The sequence below is a fragment of the Centrocercus urophasianus genome, unplaced genomic scaffold, assembly GCF_019232065.1.
Source record: "Centrocercus urophasianus isolate 14NV4802_14NV808 unplaced genomic scaffold, USGS_Curo_1.0 seq_11, whole genome shotgun sequence".
Taxonomy (NCBI): Eukaryota; Metazoa; Chordata; class Aves; order Galliformes; family Phasianidae; genus Centrocercus; species Centrocercus urophasianus.
Window position 1 is genome coordinate 62,444,203 of NW_024884253.1, and position 23,780 is coordinate 62,467,982.

The window sequence follows — 23,780 nt, forward strand, 5'->3', positions numbered from 1 at the left end:
AGCAGAGTTGGCCGCTCCACGAACACGCAGCTTGCACTGCAAGCTGCAGCCTCTCCTTCTCTTTATTAGCTGCTGGTATTGAGGGTTTGGCAATGAACAGGACTGAAGTGAGCAAGAGCAGTAGAAGCTAATCTTTTCTTTCCCTGTCTGTGTGCATCTTTTGTAGGCAGAGTTCACAGACAGCAAATTGCAGTGCTGTGCGGTGCAGTCATCTCCCAAGCTTTCGCCGGTACCGAAATCTCCTGTTCTGAGATCCCTGGCAGAGCCTGTGCCGACTCCAACAGTGCAGACAATATACACGTCACATAAACCGATATCGCTGGCCGACAGGTACTGTGCAGCTCTTTCACACTCTGTGCATAAGGGAATTGGTGAGATATCTCTTTTTCTGTCTTAACTGCAGTGGGGAAAGTTCACCTTCTTTCTAAAGTGCCTTTTTACCCCCGATACCAAAAGATTTTCAGTTGCTTCTCGATACTCAGAAGAGGTGGGTTTTGTAGGGAAGTAACTAGACCTCACATCTCTGAGGCAAGAGAAACAAAAAAACAAAACAAAACCACAAGAACTTAATTAACTGCTGCAGCCAGCAGTGTACCATTTATATAGTCAATGGCCTGGAGAGAAAAGGTTGTGCAGATTTTCCTCAGACAAGTCATTTTCCCTGAACTACGGTTTTCCTTTAATAATTGCTATATTCCAATTTGTTTTTTGATATTAAATGTCCATGGGGGGGAGGCTGAAATTAAGAAATATCTGCCCTTCTAAATAAAAAACAGACACCGGTTTTCTTGTTTTCTTACTTTGTCCTCTTGGTTTTTTTTTGTTTCGGTTTGTTGTTTTTTTTTTTCCTGTAATGTCAGCCTACAGTGATGTTTCTTACAGTTTCTCAGAAAAACAAGCCATTCCATCTTTCCACTGCATTCAGTTTCTATTCCTCCATCCTATCAGTTTTGCACACTGGCTTCTTATTTCACAGTTTAATCAAAGCTGAATTTCCCAACCTGATGATTTACTGAATACAAATGTAGGAGTGGATATACTCAGTACTTTTGGAACACAAAAGGTCTGAAGCTTATGTCGAATAGAAAAATATTTCCTTGGCATTATGATACGTTAGATGCTCCAATTTTGGATTTCCAGTCAATTCCCACTATCATTTGTTTAGTATTTTTGCAGATACTGGTTTAATTGCACCTGCACACTTGGTCAACACTTCTAACTCACCTTAAAATGTGTTGTTACAGTGAAAGTGTAATTGTGAAGCTGTAGTGCTAAACTAAAAGAGGGGAGATTTAGGTTAGACATTAGGAGGAAATTCTTTACTCAGAGGACAGTGAAGCACTGGCACAGTGTGCCCCAAGAAGCTGTGGGGGTCCCATTCTGGGAGGTACTCAAGGCCAGGTTGCATGGGGCCCTGGGCAGCCTGAGCTGGTGAGGGCAGCCCTGCCCATGGCATGGGCTTGGAACTGGGTGATCCTAAGGTACTTTTCAACCTAAGACATTCTATAATTGTATAACTGTCCATAATGGACAAAAACTGGCAAAATGTCTCCATAATGCTTTCCAAGCATTAGCCACCGAACCCTCAGAACAACACAGTAAACTGTTGCTTTTCTTCCCAATTTTTGCTATTTATTAGAAATGGGACCAGCAGCTCAGGACACTCCCAGTGAGAGATTTGGTGTGTGAGCAAGGACATCCAAGCTCTGCTTCCCCTACCCTGACCTGTGCATGTGAAGTAAATTCAGTGTAGGTGGATGTCTATCCAACTCACACATTGCTGAGGAGCAGAGGGCTGTAACACCGTTCTTTTGAGAGCTGGCATTTACTGTAGCTGTTTTGCTTTATTTTTGAGTCCTCATCCAGCTCCCTTTGAAATCGGTAGCCTTTAGCAGGAGTGAGGTTAAAACATAAACAGTTTAGCCATGTGGGTTTTTCTGCGTCTTTCTACTTGCTTCTGTTTGCTCTTCAGAAATATCAAGCTTTTGAATCAGCCATCAGTTATCAGCCTTTTCACTGAATTGAGTCTGACCTTTTTCCCCCTCTTTTGGTATTTCAAAAATGTTAATTATTTTAAATTGAAATCTGAGACTTATTGTGTTTCCCATAATTGGCTGTTTGTGCATTAATTACACAGCGCTGAGACTCTGAGGCGTGAACTTGAGAGAGAGAAAATGATGAAAAGACTCTTGATGACAGAATTATGAAATTCTCGCTTCCGTCTGATGGAGAATGGATTGGGGCCTTTCATGTGCCTTCTGTCTGTTTACATTCCTCTGCTTCTGTGTACTCAACATAATGCATCGGGAAAACGTGTGATATTCCTGACTCGCCTGGATTCACTACGGTTGGTTAAAATTCAGTCTTGGCTAGACTTTAACTTGAAGGAGTTCCTTTATTCGTTTGCTGCTGGGAAATAAACCTTCAATCCTTTCTCTCTCCTGAGATTTTATACTATTAACACAGTTAATTTCAGGTTTGGTTTTGGTAAATCTAGGGTAAAAAGGATCAGCAAGGAGCAAACTGATCTCTATTGGGAAACACTGTTCTGTACATATGTTAATAAGTGCACAGAAATTAATGTTATGCAGAATATTTTGATAGTAACATAGAAAATATGTCATTTTGTACAACTGAAAATTGCAATGAGCTACTGCTATTTGTTAAAGAACCGTTTTTAAAGCAGAAGAATGATTATTACTTCCTAACCCCAGGACTGTTAGTCTCCACAGAAAAACGAGTGGCTGTCTTACTAAATTCCTAACCTTAACCTTTACTCAGAGATACAAATAGCTGCAGGGGGAGGACACCTCTCCACACAGGTGTACGTACCCGACACTCCCCATAGTCTGCCTTCTCAACCTCAACCTGAAACTAAATCTTACTTTATTTCCATTAATGATTAAAAAAAAAAACCCAGTTGTTTAAAGCAATTTGATACTGACTCTCTAGCTTGATACTGACTTTTTGTAACTTGGTGGGAAGTTCTAGCTTCCCCATGTTGCTGGGCACTCAGGCTTGCCCACACATAGATGGCTCCAGCTACAAAGCTTGGGCAGCACGAGTACAGCTAGCACAGCCAGGGTGCTTCCCCTCTCTGATTCACCTTCCTGCTGCATTGATTTATCGATCACATTAAAAATAATACAAATAGTTTGTGGAACAGGGTTGGGTGGGTGTTCTCATTAGCAGGACCGCAGCTTCAAGGAGTGTGTTGTGGTATACACGTAATATGATCAACAGTTTCCTAAATTTTAAAGAGCAGTTCTCCATTTCCCCCTGTCCAGCAGTGCAGGGTTGCCTACAAAGCTACTAACAACTGACTGTCAGCTACGAGATACTATTCCAACAGGAAAGCTTTTGTGTGTTTTGTATGGCTGAAGATGTATATTTTTCTGTTACTCTGTACTCTGTGTTCTCTGGTTTGTACTAAGATAAAAGATTGTCCTTAATTTGATACTGATTACAATGGCTTTATCTCAGCTTAACCCGTTTGTTTGTGAGGAGGCTGGGAAGTGATTGCTGTGAGACTGAGTTTCCTTCAGTTAGCTTGTGCTCTTCTGCCTTCTCTTCGAGAGGAGAAATCTTGAGAGCATCACATGACTGTGGATTGCAATGTTAGAGGTATAAAATGACTTGTCTATCTTAGATTTACTGGGACACGAAACTAGCATGAGGCTTCCCAGTTAAAATCCAGCACCCCAAACCTTTCTGGTTACCGTGAAATGGAGACAAATAAACAGTACAACTGTGAGGTAGAAATCCGCAATGCAAAATGCAATGATATAGCTCAACATCAGGAATGGGCACAAGGAGTCATAGAAACACACCTGGACTGCAGATTTCAGAGCACTCCGATGACATTGCTGGGTAATCAGACACAACCTGTATGCTGTCCGTCTTCTGGTTATGGTGCCAAGGCGAATGTTTTCATGTACCTCTCCATCAGTCTGAGGTTATTAAAAATGAATTAGGAACATTAAATTGCTGTGAAGAGATCAGAAAGGAAGGGAACATGGAACACATATCAAAGTCTGCATCTTCGGTCTCCCATTTCTCCTTGTTCACCACTTCTCTAAAGGTCCCGATGGAGGGAGGAGCAGCAGCACCTTTGTCCACATCCAAACAGAACTGAGCAGTGGAAAGAACAAATAAACAAAAACTCTAATTAGAGATCCTGTTTCAGGAAAGTAAAGTAGGTTTGCAAATGGCACAGCACTGGCCCTATCTGGACCTGGTCTGCTACCTGCAGTTAGGCGGTGTCCACTTCCATGTGATCCGGTGGCTGTTTCACAAAGTCATCACTGAGAGAAAAACAAAGGAAATCAAATTTGAGTGCACGCTTTGGTTGTACTGATTGCCTTGGAATGGACATTGAGAACCCTGCAATGTGCCTTCAGGTCTGGGGGTAAACATCCAGTTCCTTGCATTAGGGCAGTCTGGTCACATACGCAAAAGCCTTTAGTAAAATGGAATGCCTGACTCAGACCAGCCCTTCTGATTTTCTTGCTCATCAACAAGCTATTAGTTTATTTTTTTAAGTGCAGCCTTTTACTTCTGTTGTCTAAAAATTCTTACGCTAAATTATTCAGAACCGGAAAGCAAAAAATGTGAACCAAGGTGACTTTGCAGTGGCCCATGTCCCCACAGCTGGGGCTGCTCTGGCCTAGCTGATCTCCTCTGTCCCCCCAAATGGAGAGGGAAAGGCTCGTGTGGTCACTCAGTTCCAGTGGGGCATTTCCCAAAAACCCCCACATACGTTGCCTTGTCTTGTTTTAGTGTCTTATCTACTGGCTGCCACTGTTTCCTGTTCTGCAGTCTAATGGAGCTTTATTTAACGCATTAGACTGATACTGAACTAAACTTTTAGCTGCATAATGACATCATGTTGTTCTTTCTTATTATGTATTTTCTTCAGCCATACCTAAGCATTTCAGTTTCTACATCCTTTGAATATCAAACACTCCTGCCTCGCCTCCAGTTGGAAATCATAACTTTAGGACACCTGCGATCCAAACTACAGCAAACAAGACAACGTCAACATGAACATATGCTGGGGGCATATAGTCTAGGTTTGCCCCTAGGCTTAAATTTACAGGTGTGAAAGGATACTCTGCCCAAAGGAATGTCTATAAAATAGCGCAGAAGTATCTGAGCTAGCTTTAATGAGCTTGCATATGTAGTTGTGGCAGCATGAAGCCCAGCACAGGCTATCATCATCATGTACATCGACACATGTAAAGATAACACATTTAAACAGCAGCCTTCTGAAGCATGGTCTCCAGAGCTATTGACAGAACGGGGTGGCTGGAAGGAAACCTGCCCTCCAGCCTTCCAGGGACAGGGTTCATCTCACCTAATGCTATATGTCCAGCTCTCACCTGCAGAGAGATCCAAGGGACTGCCTTCCAGAGGTGCCTCTGACTTCAGTGTCTACTTTAAATTGCTTATAGTTAAGTGAGATGAATCCTGCCCTCTGTCCCTCTGGTTAGGCCTACATTGCAAGCCCTTGCCAACAAGGCTACACCATCCAGGGGTCCTTTGAGATTCGATTTGTGACCAGCATAGCTCTGTAAGCAAGAACTAGCTCATTAGATGTAAATATGCCACCGAACGCCCTGTTGTCAGAACAGCTTTCTTCCCTCACGGGGGGGGGGAGCAAAGAGCTGGGACAGCCGCCACTGGCTGGAGCTGAGAGGCATCAGCTGGTGTTATGAGACCAGGACAGCTGGGGATGCTTCCTGTATGGCCACACTGGCAAAGCCTCTGGGGCTCCCGGCTTTCAGCAGAGCCCAACAGGGCGTCCTGACCTGGCAGGCAGAGCTCTGCTTTCAAGTGTGAAGTTGCCAATTGGCAGAATGCAAGGTTGTCATGCTTCAGTGATTCAAGCAAAATTTAGCGGCCAATTCAGCAGCTATGCAAGGAGTTAAATATTTTCTCATATTGCAATCTCTTATGGAAGCCAACAAGCCAACCAATTGTGGCTCATTTTTGTGTGGTTCAGGTGTTTTCACTATTTTGTTTAAAAGGGGATAATGGGGTTTTCGAGATCCCCGGTCTCAATCGGATCCCACACTGTGTGCAGATCTCTTACGTTCAAATGTACTCAGCTCTCCTGGAAATGCAGTGTTTGAAAATTAACTCCTGGGAAGCTTTAGCTCGTGGCTTCACATCTCTCTTGATACAGGACCCTATGTGCTCATGAAACAGAGCTGGCAATGCAGGGAAATGTTTCATTGGAGGCAGCACCATGTTTTGTTTGAACTGTTTATGAATATCATTTGTTTTTCTTTTCTTTTTTCTGTTTATTCTTCTGAATACATTTTGGTTCATTGGCTACAAAAACCTACTCGTAATTATGCAACGGAATATTGTTTCCTTCTTTTCTTCTACTTTCTTTTCTTTATTTCTATTTTTTTTAATTTTGATGTCCTGATGTTTAAGGAGTTTGCAATAAATATACTGGTGCTGATCTGTAATTGCATGTAAGATCAGCCTCACAACTGTGTTTTGTAAAGTTAAGTGCCGTAAAAGAACCCATGGGAAGGAGAAGGAAGAGAGGGAGTGAGGGGAGGAGAAGGCTTCTCTGGCAGCTGCAGCCTAGGCTGGTGGGCAGCAGCTTTAAGGAAAGATTGCTCACCCCGTTTTGTTCCATCTGGGTAGCAGCATGTATCACCAGACAGTGTGTGATGGCATTTTGTTGAAAACATGCCTGGAGAGAAACTTTTACGGCTCAGCTGTTTACCTGTTCCTGTATTCATGCCTGCAATAAATGAGATGAAAAATAAATCACGGAGTCTGAGCAATTTGTAGTCAGATCAGTGATTCAGGAGGCATGGGACCTCCTAAACATGTACATAGCCTTCCATGAACACATACATAAGGGAAACACGTGGTCGAGTTGTATGTGCTGGTTATCTGTGGTCCCTCAGTAGGGCACACTGCTGAACTTCACAGCAATGGAACCTTGGTGAGACCAAGGCAGAGCTACATGAACCATGGCATGCTGCTGGTGTCTGAGCTGGGTCCCCAGTGTAGCAAAAGGCATTGCTGGGATGCAGGGCTGGGGATAAGGCATCCACTGCACTCAGGGCTGAGAGACCCCAACTTTCTGAGCTGCTCTGTGAAGGAAAATGCAATAAATACATAAATATGTTAAAAAGTATTCTAAAATATAATTGTAAGTAGTTTTTGTTTAAACACAATTAAAACATTTCACTTAGATTTTGTCCTTGGTCTTGCCAGCCTTTCAGTCTAATGGAAAGCTGCTTCAGAATGAAACATTTCTACTTTCTTTTGTTCAAAGATCTCTAAATTAGGACATTTTCACATTCACTTTCCCAATGCATTTATGAAATGAAATCCCAGTAATATTCACCCCATTTTCTGAGGCTGCCAAAACTCTGTACTGGGAAGGAATACGATCCCATCACAATTTCCCCAGCTGGGTGTTCATCTATTTTTAATCTCTATACAGGGAAATGCAACAGATCAATGTTCTTCCATCAGCACTCAATTTATACCAAGAAAATTGATTATCCAGCCAGAAAATCTAGTTAATTAATTCCCCTTAAGATCTGTCTTTACTTAAAAAAATAGTGTTCTGGGGTGCAGGGGATGAGCAGCTGTGCACTGAAAGGCCGCCTAACACACCTGTGTAACTTGGCTGGGACTATGAAGCATGAGGACTGTAGAGATATAAATCTGAAACATTTCTTGTTTTATTATCAAGTGACTCATCGTGGACGTGAGGTCATTAAGATCAAGTCTCTTTCTCAGGGGGTGTGCTTTCTAGAGTAGAAAAGAGACATTGCACAGGAGCTATTAACTTTGAGGGAAGATGAGGCCATAGCTGGCAGCCCACCCATGCTGCACAAAGCCTATTGTGGGTCAGGAAGATGCCCGTGCAGATGCAGGTTGGTGAAGCAAGCCCCAGCCCTTGTGAGATGCCATAGCCATGTTCTTGCCACCCTCAGTGAAGCCGTTGGGTGGCCAGCACAGGGATCCCCACACGCCTAAGTTCAATTTACCCTAAAGAAGAACCCTACAGCAACCCCCCCGCCCCAGGGCTGGCTGTCACCATACCTACGGAAGAGACCATACAATCGCAGAATATCCTGAGTTGGAAAGGACCCATAAGGATCACTGAGTCCAACTCCTGGCTGCATACAGCACCACCCAAAAACCAGACCATATGGCTACTAGTGGTGTCCTCACACCTCTTGAGCAAGCTCCAGCAAGGCTGGTGCCATGACCTGTGGAGCACGCTCCAGTGCCCAACCAGCCTCTAGTGAAGAACCTTTTCCTGATATCCAGCCTGAGATGCCAGGGAATGAGGAAATTCATAGTAGATCAGCCACTGCCCTCCAACCGCCCAGAGCAGATTCATGGGAGCATCCCATCCCCTGGTGGGAGGTAAGGAGAGCAGCCTTGCCCTTTTTGTAAGAAGCCAGGCATGAGATCTGCAGAGCTGAGGCATCGGACACCTTTCGCAGCTCCGACCATCACAGCTCTTTCCTGTGCACTGTCAGCAGCACATACAGCATATGGGGTGGCTGTGCTCCAGGCTCTAAGGCTGTGATGGTCAGGGGAAGAGGAGGGGAAAGCAACAGGGAGAAAGGGAGCAGCAAGCCAACCACACCGTCTGCTGCTGGTGCCCTGACAGCTAAGCACCACCTAAAGAAATGTTTGCCTTTTTAGTTTATTATATAACAACACATATAAAACTGCACTGTTACATATGCAATTGATATTAGTTATGTATAATTGTATATTTTCAGTGTATGTGAAATACAGTGCCAGTGACCACACATCAGAGTATCTGGCACAGCATCTCACAGTAAGGATGTGTAAAAGACACATGGATTCTACTGCTCCATGCGCTGATTGCCCTGCTCTGCAATGGAGAGCTGCTCACCCTCCCACACTGCTCTCCCTCTGCCTTCCATCAGCAAAATCTTTTGGACGTGCAAGGAGAACAGCACAAATTCTTTGGTTTAAAGAAGATATTTACCCACTGATGCTTAACATCACAGAGCCTAATGATTTGAAGAACTCAAGAATCCTTTTTTTTTAAAAAAAAAAAAAATGCCTTGCTGTTTTCTAGAACAACAAAAATGAGATTTCTGTGCTAACCTGCTCTGGCCAGGCTGGGTGGGTCCTCTCTATGTGCCAGGATTGGCAAGGACAAAAGTGGCTTGGCAGGAAGAGAAAAGGGTTTTCTTTTGGAGTGGACTGTAGGTACCCCAGCATCTCCATCTGACCTGCTTCCATGCTGCCTGGGACACTGTGATGGCCAGAATGCCACCATGAAGGACTTCTAGTGACTTCACCATGAGGGAACATCATACTACTATGTCAAACTTTAAATCACAGAAAATAAATGTGGGATGGGGTGAAAGACATTAAGGCCCTGCAGCATGTCTGGAGAAAGGAAATGAAGGTGTGAAGGGTCTGTAGCACAAGTACAGAGAGGGGCTGAAGGAACTGGGATTATTTACTCTGGTGAGAAGGAGGCTCAGGGAGACGTTATTGCTCTCTACAATGACATGAAAGGAGATTGTAGCAAGGCTGGGGGGAGGGAGTCAGCCTCTTCTCCCAGGTGATGGTGATAGGAGTATGTCTTCAAGCTGCACCAGGGGATTGGATGTTAGAAACAATTTCTTCTCAGAAAGAATAAAAGAATAGTGAGACATCGAAACAGGCTGCCCAGAGAGGTGGTGGAGTCACTGTCCCCAGAGATGTTCAAGAAATATGTCAGTGGTGCACTGAGAGACAGGTTAGTGGGCATGATGGGGAAGGGTTGGACTAGATGATTGTAGTGGTCTTTTCCAACTGTAATTATTTTATGATTCAATGTCTCATTTCTCCATAAAGCCAAACTGCCAACTCATTAATCTCCATCAGGTGCTCCAAAGTAAGTGCTCTTTTCCCAAAGCAACACAGCTGGAATTAATCTTGCAACATATAGTGTGAAATAAATCACAAGGGCAGCACAGGCTGGATGCTACTCTCCTTCTTTTACTTTTTTAATAGGAACACAACCTCTCACCTGCCAAACCTGAACTACGGTTGTGGAAACAAAATCAGTAACAAAGATCTAGGTTTGCCCACCTGGTCTCACAGGAGAAATACCATTAAACCACAGTGAAGCTATATTAATTGTTTTGTTTTTTTTTTCCTTTGTGTGTGTGTGCTATGAAAAACAAACAGACAAACCAACAGAAAAAAACAAACAAAAAAAACCCCACAAAAATCAGGTCTGCAGAGCAGCAGCTAGCAAGCCATAGTTGCTAAATATCTTTCTGAAAGGAGGGAAACCATCTTCCAGCAGACAGAATGGTATTTCTCAGCAATGCACTTTCATCCACTTGCAAGATATCCAGCTCCCATCCTACCCCACCAACTCAACTTTGGTTTCCCAATATGGAGAAAACTGCTGGTGCTCCCACTGGTAGTGTGAAACATCCCATACAAGCTGCCCTGTGCCTGTCCAGCTCAGCTTACTCAATGCTGAAAGATGTGGGTGAGCTGCTGCGCTCACTGCATTTGAAGGATCCTACCATAAAACAGTGTGAGGCCAGCAATGAATTAAAAAAAAAAAGAATGTGTCTTCGTAGATCTCAGCAGCCTTGTCTCCCAGCTGTATGCGTTACATACGAATGCAGCAGCAAAAACTCCAAGCTCCTCTTTCTATGGATATCTTAATCCCAAAAGAAACTCTCCTGCAACACTGAATTGGTTTGGGCAATCTCCACATGCCTGAGAGGAGCCTTACAATGTGTAGGACTTCTCTCCTTGGAGCATCCCAGGGCAGTTTCTGTCTCCCCTGGCAGCTCCTGGCCATCCTGTTCTGGCACTGCAATCTTTATGGGGAGAGCTGGCACAGCTCCTTTGGCACATCTTGTCCTAAAGTCCAATTAGTGTTGTTTATGCTCAGATAGTAACTGAAAGGATAAAAAAAGTGATGCTTCAGTTGGTCAACAAGAGCGAGGGGATAAATGTAATTAAAATAAATGCAATATACTGTGAGATGCTACCATTTAATTAAAAGTATATGAATTATGCATGTGTCTCTCCTACAGCCTGTAAACGTGGGCTCAAGCAGTTGCTGATACGCTCGTTCACGCTAGCACCCCATGCAGCACACGGCTGCTTAATGTCCCTCTCACATTCTGTACAAATCTTTAGGGGTAAATAAGAGCATACATGGGGTGTCTGGACTTATTGCTTTTCCACGTTCTCAGGCAGCCAGGCTTGAACCTCATCCCACCACCTTGGGAAGATGGAGAACACCTTTTGGGTACCTCATACAATATCAGCCCCCAAAATCATGCCCTTTAGTGGCATACAATGGCCCAAAGGGAAGCAGTAGGGAAGGAGAACAGTAGATAACTCACAGGGCTGAGATATAAGTAAGAATCTCAAAGGAGGAAAGAGCTCAGCACTCACAGCTCCTCAGAGCCAGCACTGCCCCATGTTCCTCAGGGCTGGGCTAAGCTGCCAGCAATCTGATGGCAGGCCCTTCCATTAGTATGGAAGAGCATCCTCCTGTAAACAATCTGCTGTCCTTAGAAGTAAACAGGAAGTCTTTCCCATCAAGGCAGACAGATGCTCTTTGCGGAGCTGCCATGCCCATCACAGCAGATTGCATGCAGAGCTATGCCATCCATCTTCTTCTAAAGGCTGCTTCCCTCTCAGCTCATCTACCAAATGCAGTGAGCAAAGTGCTGGGAGAAAAAACAGATCCCATTATTATTAGCAGAAAATGCAACTGTCCATTATGAAATTAAAACAGGAAGTGAAGCATCTGGGGGAGGCGGGGAGGGAGATTTCTCCCCCTAATCACTTAACAGAGGTCTATACATAGAGTTAGAGCTTGCAGTACATCACGTCTTGTAATTGGCCAGATGTGCAAACTTACGAAACATTAATCCAAATGTTCCTCTCTGGCTGATTTACTGTTGACATGTTCCTCATTTCCATGCCTTACAGAAAAGAGAATGGAAAAGATCTTTCCCTTTTCTTAGCATGCTTTCACAAGTTCTGCCTGTTTCTTCTAGTTAAGCTTTGGCCTGGGTTCAGCAAGGCACTTAACGCTGCACCACATGACTGTCTCTCAGGCCTTGCCCAAAATAGATGGGGAAATTCAAACAGCATCCGACTGCATGTGATGCCAGGACTTCACATCATGAGATTTCTGACTAGGTGCATTTGATCAGCCAGACTCTGCTGTTTTTCTGCATGCTTTCTCACTGATGAAAGGAATAATACATAACAAAGCCTTGAAGCTGTGGCCTGCTGTAAGAAAGATAGGTGGTTTGTTTTCTTCCCTTCATGGCTAGGTTGGGATAAACACGTTGGACTGAGCTTGCAGGGCTCAGGAGATGTATGGATCTCATCTCCTGCTGGATGCTGGAAGCAAAATAAAGTTCATACAAAAAAAGAAATAAAGTTCATATAGTGGGATTTCATCTAAAACATCCACATGGAAATGGGATCACTTCAGAAGGACTAGCAATGAACGTACAGGTATCAGTTAGATACTGAACCCAAATAAATGTGACCTCTCTCAAAAAAAGAAGTCCTATTGGCATTTCTACCACGGAAAGACAATGGACAAATGCTGCATCTGCTTCAGAACAGCCCAGTTAGAACTTTCTGGCCAATCTGGAGCAACTGGGCTGTCAACAAGAATTAATATGAGGCAGCCAGCATTGGTACACAACATGACTTATAAGCAGTTAATCCGTTTGGTCTAGAAATTGTGCAAATGTAAACTCTGCTGTTGGTTGATAGAATTTCTATTGGATACGTACCACTGGGATATAAAAAAACAACACAGTGATTTAACTCTTGTTTTCTAGGAGTTGTACTGCAGAAAGCCCAGACATAGCACCAGCAAGGAAAGGGTAAGCAGGTTCCATTAATGTTGAGGTGCTTGAGATGCTTCTGAAGGCACAGGCTTGCAGCTGTCATAGGGTAACTCAGAAAACAGGCTGAAATCCACAGTAACGGCAGTCCTACAAAACAAACTTTCCTAGCTTCTGGGCTCATGAGAGGCAGGGAGAGGGCTCTTAAGGAGAGACTCCAAGCCCCTTTCCTTGGAGTCAGGGTATACCCTGTATTTGTCAGACTTCTCCAGCTAAAGAAAGGAATAAATCCTTGCTTCTGCTCTGAACAAACCCTGTCATTCAAAGCTGAGAGAGGTCTTGCTTATCATGATAAAGAAAATTCAAGGCTTGGCACTAACCAGGGAGGGCACAGTGTACTGTAATCAGTGTGGTACAAAAAGATTTGAAGAGAAAACCTAGTAAGAGTCCTGAAACCCTAGGAACCAGAAGGACAGAGTAACTACTCCCACATGAATCAGCACACATGTTCACACCTGGAAGAAACCTAAACAATACCTCAAAGGAATAAACAGCTCCATGTATTTGCTTCGGTGGCTTTCCAAGCTTGCTGGAAAATGCTTTATTCGTAGGCATACCTATATTCTTTAATCAATTGACATCCTTTTCTTTCTGCCCGAAGGATTTACTCAGACCGTATTGTTTTGTAAATCACAGAGATGGTTCACTGGAATTGTTAAACTTCACTGAAATTTTATGCACAATGGCTGTGTCTCAAGCAGGATAAACAAGCAAATTGATCAAGGTCTCCTGGAAGCAGAGCTATCTGATTCTCATGCAAAGCAGTAAGGTGAAACTGATCAACTGCCCTTCTGAGGGCGTTTACAGTTTGCTGTTTTGCAGAGCTACCATGGTCTGCAAGTACAAAGGCAGAAATGCGCGAGGCAGAAAAGGCAGCCAACTTCTACCTTCAGCATAGGTTCAGGAGAAGAGTTGGGAGAGTTATGGGGATCAGGGAGTGACGGAAATGTACTTAAGAGAAACTGTCATCCCATTTGTCTTATGCTGTGACCGTGGAAAATACATTTTGCATACTGCTTCTAGTGGGAGAAAGAAAAAAGTCCTGAGAATGTCTTCTATTCCTTAGCTTAGGAAAACACACACAAGACCTTAACCTATAAATGTTCCATGCTCCTGTGTGCATTGGACTTCAAACCTTTTCAAGGATGGATAAGACATGAAAATCATCATTCATGAAATCATGAATAAAAGTCCATTTCTTTCCCATATTATCATGCTAGTAAATACCACTGATTCTTATCTGCATCTTTGGCACCTAAATTATACATATATATACACATAAAATAAAATAGCTCACACCGAAGTAGAAACATCTATGGCCTCTTTTGCTACCACTCCACAGCTAGTAAGAATCTAGAATCTTTAAAAATAATAATAATAAATCATAAGCCACAACTTGTGACTCAACGTAACTCTAGCTGTGGTCAAGGCAAAAAGGGGTGCAGCAGGCTGAAAGGAAGCAGTGCACATGTGTACACAAGAGCTGCTAAAATAAACTACTCGAATACTTCCAAATGCACACTGGGGCTGGGTGGCACTGGCAGCTCTCTGAGCGAACCAGAGGCATAAGAGCTGGAAGTAGTCTCACTGCAGAGGACAGCACTATGTATGGTTTATTCTGATCTTGGACAGAGATACCATTGGAAAGACTGGTCCTTGCCCTTCTGTGGCACAATGCTCCTGCTGCATGCTTTGTACCGCTCCTAGGTTTTTGCCTTTGTACAATTAAGCATGTAAGGGCATGGATCTTCTGGAAAATGAATGCAGTAACAAAACAGCTACTTTGTTCATTCACCTTGCAAGACCTGAAAATGCAAATGTTGGCTGAAAGAAGGTCGTGAGTGCAGGGGTGGTAAGTGAAAACAGACTGTCCCTCATGAAAATTAGATTGGCTTCCATGAATTAAGAAACCATCCTCCACAATGCATGGAGAAGGCTCATCTGCTCCTGGGGATAGTATCTCTCAGACAGACTTGCGATACTGTTGAAAACTGGAAATTTGAAAAGGGTATTGACTACCTGGCAGGAAGGCGGGGCCAACCTAGGGGAGCTCAGCTGCATGCAATGCACCTGAGTGACTGGAAAGGGAGGAGCCTGGATCCACCCCTTCCCAGACCTCATTTAAGGGTTGGCAGTGGAACTGAGGGAGTCTCCTTAGAAGTCTTTGTTGTCAGGCCTTTCAAGGGTAAGTAGTCTCTTCTTTATCTTTGTACTCCCTGCTGTCATGTTTGAGCAGTTCCTCACTTGTTGTAGTCTGGGATTGTGCTGCTCTGCTGTCATTATTGTGCATTCTATTGTGTTATAGGCCTTAAAGAAAGGGGGGGGGGAAGTACTGAATTTTCCAGTTCTTCTCTTCTAACGTTCTGTATGATTTTAATATGACGTAGCTGTAATGATATTGGTTGGAAAAGATCTCCCGATCTTATTAACCTGAGTTGATTGAAGAATCAGTATCTTTAAGTAGATCAGTAGCTTCTGGTTTCTTATTACCGTGTGGGTTTCTTCCATCCCTCTTATCAAACAGTAGTCAGAGTGTTCAGAGATGCTCATCTTTGAACCAATGTGTTCACTGCTGGATGAAAGAAAGGAAAAATATGTGGGATACTGACGTGAAGGGTTCACTATTCAGATTGCTGTTGTTTCTCTAAGATTTACTCTAATGTCCTGAACCATTATACAAATCAGTGGAAAGACCAAGAACAGAGTCAGTGAGAAGGCAAAAATGCCTTGCCATACCTTGGGCAGAGCTTTACTACTCTGAAGACTGCAGTGATGGTGGAGATGGGCTTTCTTTCCTAAAATTCATGTGAAACTGTCAACTTCAGGAAAGATGTTTCCTAATGTTACTCACGTTTCTTTTGCACTGCTTTGCCTGCCCTGTCAGGTAAGGGGTTAGGAAAAAGTTATGACACTGTCAGTCAAATTATATTGCTGTACTGCTTACAGCACATCTCTTGTAACTTCCCTTAGCAAAGAAATGGAAATGAGTAAATCTTTTCTCAATTGCCAAAAAGATATTCAGTTTGCTGGAACTGGTGAGATAAGTCTAGGGCATCCTGCAGTTTGTCCCAGCCAAAAGAAAGATTAACCTGCTTTTGTATGGTGGAAAGACTGCTGTCTGCTGTTACATGATCTAGAGTCAGACAAGATCAAAAATACAGGCAACAGTAAGCTGAAAGGCACTGGCACAAGGCTGAAGGGCACAGTAGGTGACCAAAAGCATGCATCCTGAATGCCCAGACAGTGTTCTGGCAAGTTATTTTCATCTTTTATTTTTTTTCAGTACTCTTGAAGAGATTCGTAATAAGATGAAAATGAGATTGGGAGAGGAGGAAGGAAGGGAAGTCATTTAAAAGTAAAAATCTTTTGTTAGGGCATTCGGACACAGCTGAGTTATCCAAGCCTTCTGCACCTTAAGGATTTAATCCTGTTATACTTAGCATTTGCGAAGCAGATCATATGTACCATCTCATTTTGCACTGGGAAAGGAAGCAAGGATTTTAGGATGTTCTTCATTACTGAAACAAACATTACAAGTAGCTCTAGGTTTCTGGTGCTGGCCATGTAGAGACCATTATAACCGTGTCAGATGGGGCAAGGGAGTTGGTGTAGGGGCTGACAACAGAGGGAGTGACTCACAGTAAGCGTATGCAAAAATGCCATATCACAGCAACAAAATCAGATGAGTAATCTGGTAGCTAGCCTTCAGGGAGCTGCCTGGCTGATCTCAGAGATCTAACTGCAGCAAAATGTCAATGTTTTCATACCTCTGACATTTCTTTAGCTTCAAGAGGCAATAGTGAATCCTCCTTGTCTACTTAATAAGAGATGACTATATCAGGAAAAGCAGGTAACACTTCTTATCTTAAGAGACAATACTGAAAATAATCTTTTCTTAGTGAATTTAAGAGTAACCAGCATAGAAACATGGCTAATTAACTAAAGCCATCAAATAATCCTTGAATAGATTTAGTTTCAAGTGAGAGTGAAATAGATTTAATGCCTAGGACTCATCCAAGCAGCTCCGGCAGATCCTGCCTTTTCTGCATCTCCAGAAAGGTTACGTTCAAGGAAAAGTTGTCAGTAATGCACAAAGCAGAATGAGGCAGCACTCAGGGCTTAGTAAGCTTACGACATCTCACAAGAGCGTGTAGGCCAGGTGACTGCTGCCATAAGCTGGCACAGCTCTGTTCTGCTCACAGCCTCATTTCCCTTCTAGGAAATGAGGCAAATAGAGACTGGTGAAAATAAGTGTGTCATGACATTTCTGAAGGGCAAAATGAGGAGACTGAGCTGCTTTGAAGTTACTTTCAGTTTTATAGGTAACGATAATGATGCAGGTGTTCCTTCCTTTTAAAAAAAGGCAGATGCTCCTCTGCACACAGATGTGCCAGTAGGACTATAAATATATATCATTTTCAGACATCTCCAGGGAGCAGCCTAACTCTTGTAAGAGCTCCAGCAGGCAGCAACCTCAGTATACAGCAGAGGCTGACACTGGAGATTTTCCTGCTCAGCCAGGACAACTGTCCTTTAATCAGCACAAATTTAGTATGGCTACCAAAAGACAGCAATATTTGTTGCTTGAAGAAAAGCACTGTGGGACTGAGGGGAGTATGGAAGAACCTGGGCATATTGGTGGTTGTATGGGACCATTCCACTTCATCAAGAAGTGCTTGGTTACTCTGCTGCTGCTTTGTTGAGGTAATGGGATATTTGACCACTTTGGCCATTATGAGAGGACAAGATGACCCTTGACACTGCCCTGCTCAAGACATAATGAAAAACATGAGACACTTCCAAATCTGTTTCTGGATTTCTGCAGTCTGACAAAAGACACTTTGCCAAAGGTGACCAACCAAGGCCCAGAGCCAAAGCAACATTGCTGAGTCAGCACATGGCTGTATTATAACTGAAAGGTAGCACTTCATGTATCTAAGGTATTAGCACATGTGCCTGCATCTGTCACTTTAGTCAGCATTGGCTGGGCAAAGATGATTGAATCAGAGGAGAAATTACCAGAACTTCTGAGAAATGCAAAGAAATAGGAGCTTGATGAGCAAATGACTCCATAACCCCTTCAGGTCTAGTAACAACAATATCTATCCTTGGCAACTCCATGGCTGTCCCACAGAACTGCTTCATGGTCTGAGAGAAATGCTGCTTCATGCTGGCAAAACTCTGTCAGATGGTGATATTTTCTTTGCCTGGGGTTAGGTTTCTTAGCTGGCAGACTGCACCATGTGGGAGGATCAGGCGGGCTTCACGCCTGTCCCATATGCTGCTCTTCCTCTGTAACGACACAGGTCTGCAAGTCTGGTTGAAACTAAGTGAACAGCAAAACAGCAACCCTTATCCTGCTGAGAAGTATTTATTTTCAGGTAGATGCCATGCTTATTTGTGAAGTTTTCCAGGTACTGCCAATCTTCAAGGCCTTCTCTGGTCCTGTTTGTTTTCCTCTTGCTCTCTCTATATGTCTGCATTGCCCTTGCAACACAAGTCCATCCAGACTTTAGGCACCTCTTCATTTTTTGCTGGGGACCCCACTTTGAAGTGCATTGTCGTCTTCAGCTTCTTTTGAGACCCCAGGAAATTTCTGAGAATAAATATTTGCCTGTCTTCTTATTGCTCACAGTCAGAAATTCAAATATTTGGGAAGCCAAGAGAGTGTGTTTCTACAAAGGTAGAAATAGAAGTGCGCAGTTCACTCCAAATGAAAATGTGAGCAGCAAAATAGACTAAATTAATCTTTTTCTCAAAGATAACTTTTAATGAGGCAGGAGTTCTCTGCAAGTTGAAATGTTTTTGCTGTTCTTCTAAAAAATTAAAATAGAAGAATAAATTACATTTTGTATCACTTTCTCTTTAATGTGATTGAATGGGGATGTTTTTAATTAAGACAAATCTCTATGTTGATAGTCTTGATTAAAGGGGCTTTTAAATAGTTTATCTGCCTGGCTACTTTCCTTCCTAAAGCTCTGAAGAGGAAGATATCTTTCATGTTGAATTTAAATGCTTATTATCCCTTTGAACTCTGCCAGTACACTTATTTGAAATATTATTCTTCCCTTCTAGCCTGTGGTGTCAGCTCACCAAGAGGTTTTAGTAATGCCACTCTCTGGGGAACATTGCTGGCTTAGCTGAGCCCTGAACAAACAGGTGGGGGTAATATTTCAAAGACTGCTGTGATCTGCTGTCTCATTTCTGTGCCAGCCCTGTAATAGGGACTCATGACATCTGTATGGTTCTAGCACCAGAAACAATGGAGCTTTGGTTTTGTCTGTGGGCCTTGTGTTACAATAATGCTAATAGCTTATAAGTAGTGATCTTTGCTCAAGGCATTCCCACTGCGGTTAGCAGGGAGCAGGAGTAATATGGGGGAAAGGGAGATGGGATGGGCAGGTTCACAGAAAATCACTTTAGATGTGGTATGAATCAATAGAAATGTTTCTTACAAAGCCTCCCAGTATTTTTTTTTTTTTTTCTAATGATGGATATCGCAAGTGTTTTCTGAGCAACTGGAGTCCTCTTCAGTGTACAGACCAGTGTACAAGTGCACTTGTTCTTTCCTTTCTACTCATCTGCAACACATTCCAGGCATCTGCCAATTTCAAGTATGGCAAGAAGCTCACCTGAAGGTTACACAGCTGGGCATGCATGAACTGCAGGCACCTGCATCTACTAGGAAACCAGCGTGCTTGCTCACTTGTGCCAGAGAAAGAAATGAATCCAGTCAGTGCTTATGAATGATGCAGTCCTCTGTGGCTGAAACATTGCCTTCCCATCCAACAGTGGAAACTGTTGGGGCAGATGCATAAACAGGAGCTGTCATGAATAAATGGGAATTCTTATTCAGAAGGGCATGAAGCTAAAGTTTCATTTCCTTCTGCAGCACACCTCGGGTCAGAAGCAAGCAGCAGGTGAGCTGCTGGTTGTTGAAGCTATGCACAGTGAGGGGAAGAACTTCTGCCTCCAGTAATCCCAGTAACAAGAAGAGGGTGGGCCTGTGAGGGAGTCTCAGCCAATTCTGAAGAGCAGTTTTGATTTAAGAAGGGCTTACAGGAGCACCAGGCTCTGCTCAGGCCTTCTTCCAGCCTCCTATAAAACCTCCCAGCACGGGGAAGACTGGAAGGAGAGAAGCATGAGGAAATCATGTCTCTGATGGCAGAGGACAACAGTGAAGGAAAGGGGGGAAATGATGTGAAGGTCAACTGTTCAAACAAAAGAACAAGGAAGCACTGAGAATGTTTGGTCTTGTAATTCTGCCTTGTGCCTTGTTAAGCCAGCAGTCGTTGACTTAGCCTGTATTGTCCATGTGTCTCTTGAGCCTATGGCCAGCTGTATCACTAAATGTTTCATTTGCGACCTTTGAATAGTATTTATTTTCAAAATGAAGTAGGATGGTAGTTTGTATGGGGGGGGGAAAAAACAAACAAACAAACAAAAAAAAAACAAACAACATCACAGTGCTGTGGAAGAGCTCCCTCATGTCCCTGAAGCTGAAATATCAACACTGCATCCCAAGCCTACACAGGTCTCCTGTAAAATGCTACTGGGTCCCTCCATTAGCACAATTAGAACTATAAAGTAGAATTATCTTCTATTAAGAAGTAGGCCTTTGCTTAGCCATAGTTCTGAAGATCTTTGTGTGTCAAGTTTTTCAAAATGGTTAAATATGCTTTTGACAGTTGCCCCAAAAGTAGAACTCAAAAGATAAAAATAAACACCGATCAACTCTTTCATTTATTGCAAGCTGTCAAAGGGGACAGGTTCAGTGTAAAAATGAATGTGTGACTGTGTCATTAGAAGTTGAGTCACCATACATGCGCAGGTAGCTGGGCGGAGTGGCTGGAATGACTGTTGCTAACCTCAGCTTCAGCATGGCCTGGCTGTCAGGAAAAAGTTTCTCAGAAGCAGGAGTTTCTTGTTTTCTGAAATCTCTTTTCAAGCTGGCAATGAAAAGCCAGAATTCTCTGAATAAAGAGAAGTGAAGTATCAAAACTCAATTTTCTGGTGATAACTCTTTGGATAAGAGCAACCTGTATGTACGTATACAACAGTCTTTTGCTGTAAGTTTGAGGAAAAAGTTAAGATCAAACAAAAACTCTGGTTTCCTGAAGAGAATTTTAAAAAGACACACTTTTCTTGACATTTGCTGGAAAATACTGTCGATATTGGTACTTTCCTACAAATAAGGGTTTTGAGGTTTCTTTCATGCTGTGTGGTTGGGCACTGGAGCAGGTTCCCCAGAACACATGCCATGGCACTGAGCTTGCTGGAGTTCAAGAAACATCTGGATAATGCTCTCGGACATATGGTCTGATTTTTGTGTTGTCCTGTGTGGAGCCAGGAGTTGTACTTGATGATCCTTGTGCATCCCTTCCAACTGTGCTGCTTTGCAAGTGTGACTGCCACATCACTCTTGCTCCATCCTAGAGGGAATATAATGGCGTCTGCTCCTTACCTAACACCGTGTTGCTTGCAGCCTGCACAGTTTGTCATTGCACCTCCTCAGCCTGTCATGCACTGTTCTCTTGGGATTTTTTTTTTCTTCAGCATGTGGCTGGCACTTGAAAGGACTAATGGCATGCACAAACTCATCTCTCCTGGGGATGTCTAGAAGAAAACTGAGATGGCAGATTTACAGTGTCTACAGATGGCGTCAGCAGCAGACACCAGCTCCTCTGCTTTTTCTGTTTAGTTTCAGGTTTCCGCCTTCCTGCAATAGGTGGAAGGACTTTGTCCCAGCAATACCTGGGGTCAGGGAGGCTGCAGGGTGCTGGCAAGAGAATGCTGCTGCTACCAGTGAGAAGTACTGAGCAAACCTAAGCCTTTTTGCCACCTGCTGCTGCATTTAGTGGGGTGCTGGCATATGCAAATATTTTCAAGGGCACTGGGAGAGCTATGCACACATGCAGGGAAACAGAATGGCAGAGCGGAAGAATTTTTTTTTTTCTCTGAGTACCAGATTGACATCTGGATTTTTTCCCACTGTTTCCCTTTCCCGCTGATGAACTCTGGTTTCAGTAAATGCTGTAAAGATTATTTTCCTGTCTTAAATCAGCATAGCAACAGCATCAGAACAAAACTCAAAGCATCAAGTTAGCAACATACTGAAAGGGATTCAGAATTCATCATATGCTGTCATTTATTTGAAGTATAAGGGAGGGGGTTCTGCATAGAGTGCACCTTAGGCTGTTGGCAACCTTTGCTCTGTGCACATGTTGGCTGGCAAATGAAGACAAGTCAGTTAAATACCCATTCCTTAATTAGGTTTATCCCTGTAAGCAAGAAAAACATTGAAGTAACCTGAGGATATGTTACGTAGCTGCAAAATAGAAACATGAAGACATAAGTTTATTATTTCACTACAAGAAAGACACTGAGGCCCTGGAGCGTGTCACTGCCCTTCCCTGGACACTGTGAAGAATCTGGAAAACAAGTATTATGGTGAGAGGCTGAGGGACTGGGATTGTTCAGTCAAGAGAAGAGGAGGCTCAGGGAGACATTACTGATCCCTACAGCGACCACAGACAGGAGGTTGTAGTGAGATGAGATTGCCCTCTTCTCCCAGGTACCTGTGACAGGAAGAGAGGGAATGACCTCAAGTTGCACAAGGGGGCGGTTTAGGTTGGGTATTAAAAAAATTTCTTCTCAGAAAGTGCAGTGAGGCATTGGAACAAGCTGCCCAGGGAAGTGGTGGAGTCACTGTCCCTGAAGGTGTTCAAGAAATGTGTGAGTGTGGCACTGAGGCACATGGTTAGTAGGCATGGTAGGATGGGTTGGTGGTTGGACTGGATGATCTCATTTCCAGCCTTAAAGTCTCTGTGATTCTATTATTTATTTCTGGTGTTGCATAAAGACCTTAACAAGAAAATACCAGCCATTTATCCTTCTTTGGTTAGTAGAAGCAAGAGGAGTAACTGGTGTTTCTAGATCCTTTCCAAAGGACACAAATTATCTTCTAACAACCCTCGAATGTGATGTGTTTGCCCACACACTGACTGGCTCATGTATTTTATAAAATAGTCCTGTACTCTGATGTCTTTGAGGAAATACCCCATTCTGACCTCTTTGGCACTGCGAGAAGTATAACTGCAATTGGCTAGTTTAAACCAATAACAAGTAAAATACTAAAAATGTCTTCTTTACATTATTTGCAGACATTTCATGCTCTTCAAGGCTCTACTGGTAGCAGACCTTTGGGACAGATCACAGTAAGGTAAATGGCTTTATGCTGGGTTCACTCCTGCATCCAAGGTTCCAGGTCTCCCACACACCTCATGGATGTCAGCACAATCTGCACTGAGGCTTCTGAGAGGCTCCATTCGCCTCCTATTCTTTGATACCAAATGTCTTGGCTGCAACTGATTTTCCCCTTGTTTTAAGCAGCAACAAAGGTGCAGGTCGCTCTGAAATCAGCAATCACTCTATACCCATCTCTCTGACTTCTATATGAGCACAGGTAATGAGCACAGATGTGCCTTTCAATAATGGCATGCAGAGAGTGCTGTTTCAGACAAAAGTGAGGATTTACAATGTAATTTCCTGTCAGTGCTATGCAATTGGCCCTACTACCTGAGAAAGCCTTTATTTTCCTACTAGTTACATGCAGAGGGCTCTGAATCTTTCCACCCTAAAATCGTTCCTCATCTCTCTGCGTGCATGTCGTGCTCCCTCTGTTGCTGATGGCTCCCACTAATGCTTTACACACGTTCAGTGGGCGAGCATGGAAAGTAGGCTGGAAGGGACCCTGTAGCTGTCGTACTGCTGCAGACCTGGGGGCCCCGAGTTCGTGGCGGCTCGGGCAGAGTCCCCGTCCTCTCTGAAGGAGGGGGCAGCCCAGCA

The 23,780-nt window shown here is 43.4% G+C and overlaps 1 protein-coding gene and 1 long non-coding RNA gene across 3 annotated transcripts in view; one reads left to right on the top strand and one right to left on the bottom strand.

The window, feature by feature from the left end:
- The window catches only part of LOC122155263 (band 4.1-like protein 4B), a 69,518-nt gene extending 62,729 nt beyond the window's left edge, over window positions 1-6,789 (top strand). For both annotated transcript variants that reach the window (XM_042809102.1, XM_042809103.1), the window contains 2 exons: window positions 167-330; window positions 2,138-6,789. In XM_042809102.1, the coding sequence (XP_042665036.1) occupies window positions 167-330; window positions 2,138-2,207 (234 nt within the window). In that variant the 3' untranslated portion in view covers window positions 2,208-6,789. The remainder of the gene's footprint in view (window positions 1-166; window positions 331-2,137) is intronic.
- Window positions 4,247-15,474, bottom strand: LOC122155264. The gene is made up of 3 exons (XR_006167203.1): window positions 15,423-15,474; window positions 6,641-6,763; window positions 4,247-4,304 (listed from the first exon to the last, which is right to left on the bottom strand). It is a non-coding gene; the product is annotated as an uncharacterized LOC122155264 (long non-coding RNA).
- Window positions 15,475-23,780: the final 8,306 nt, after the last annotated feature.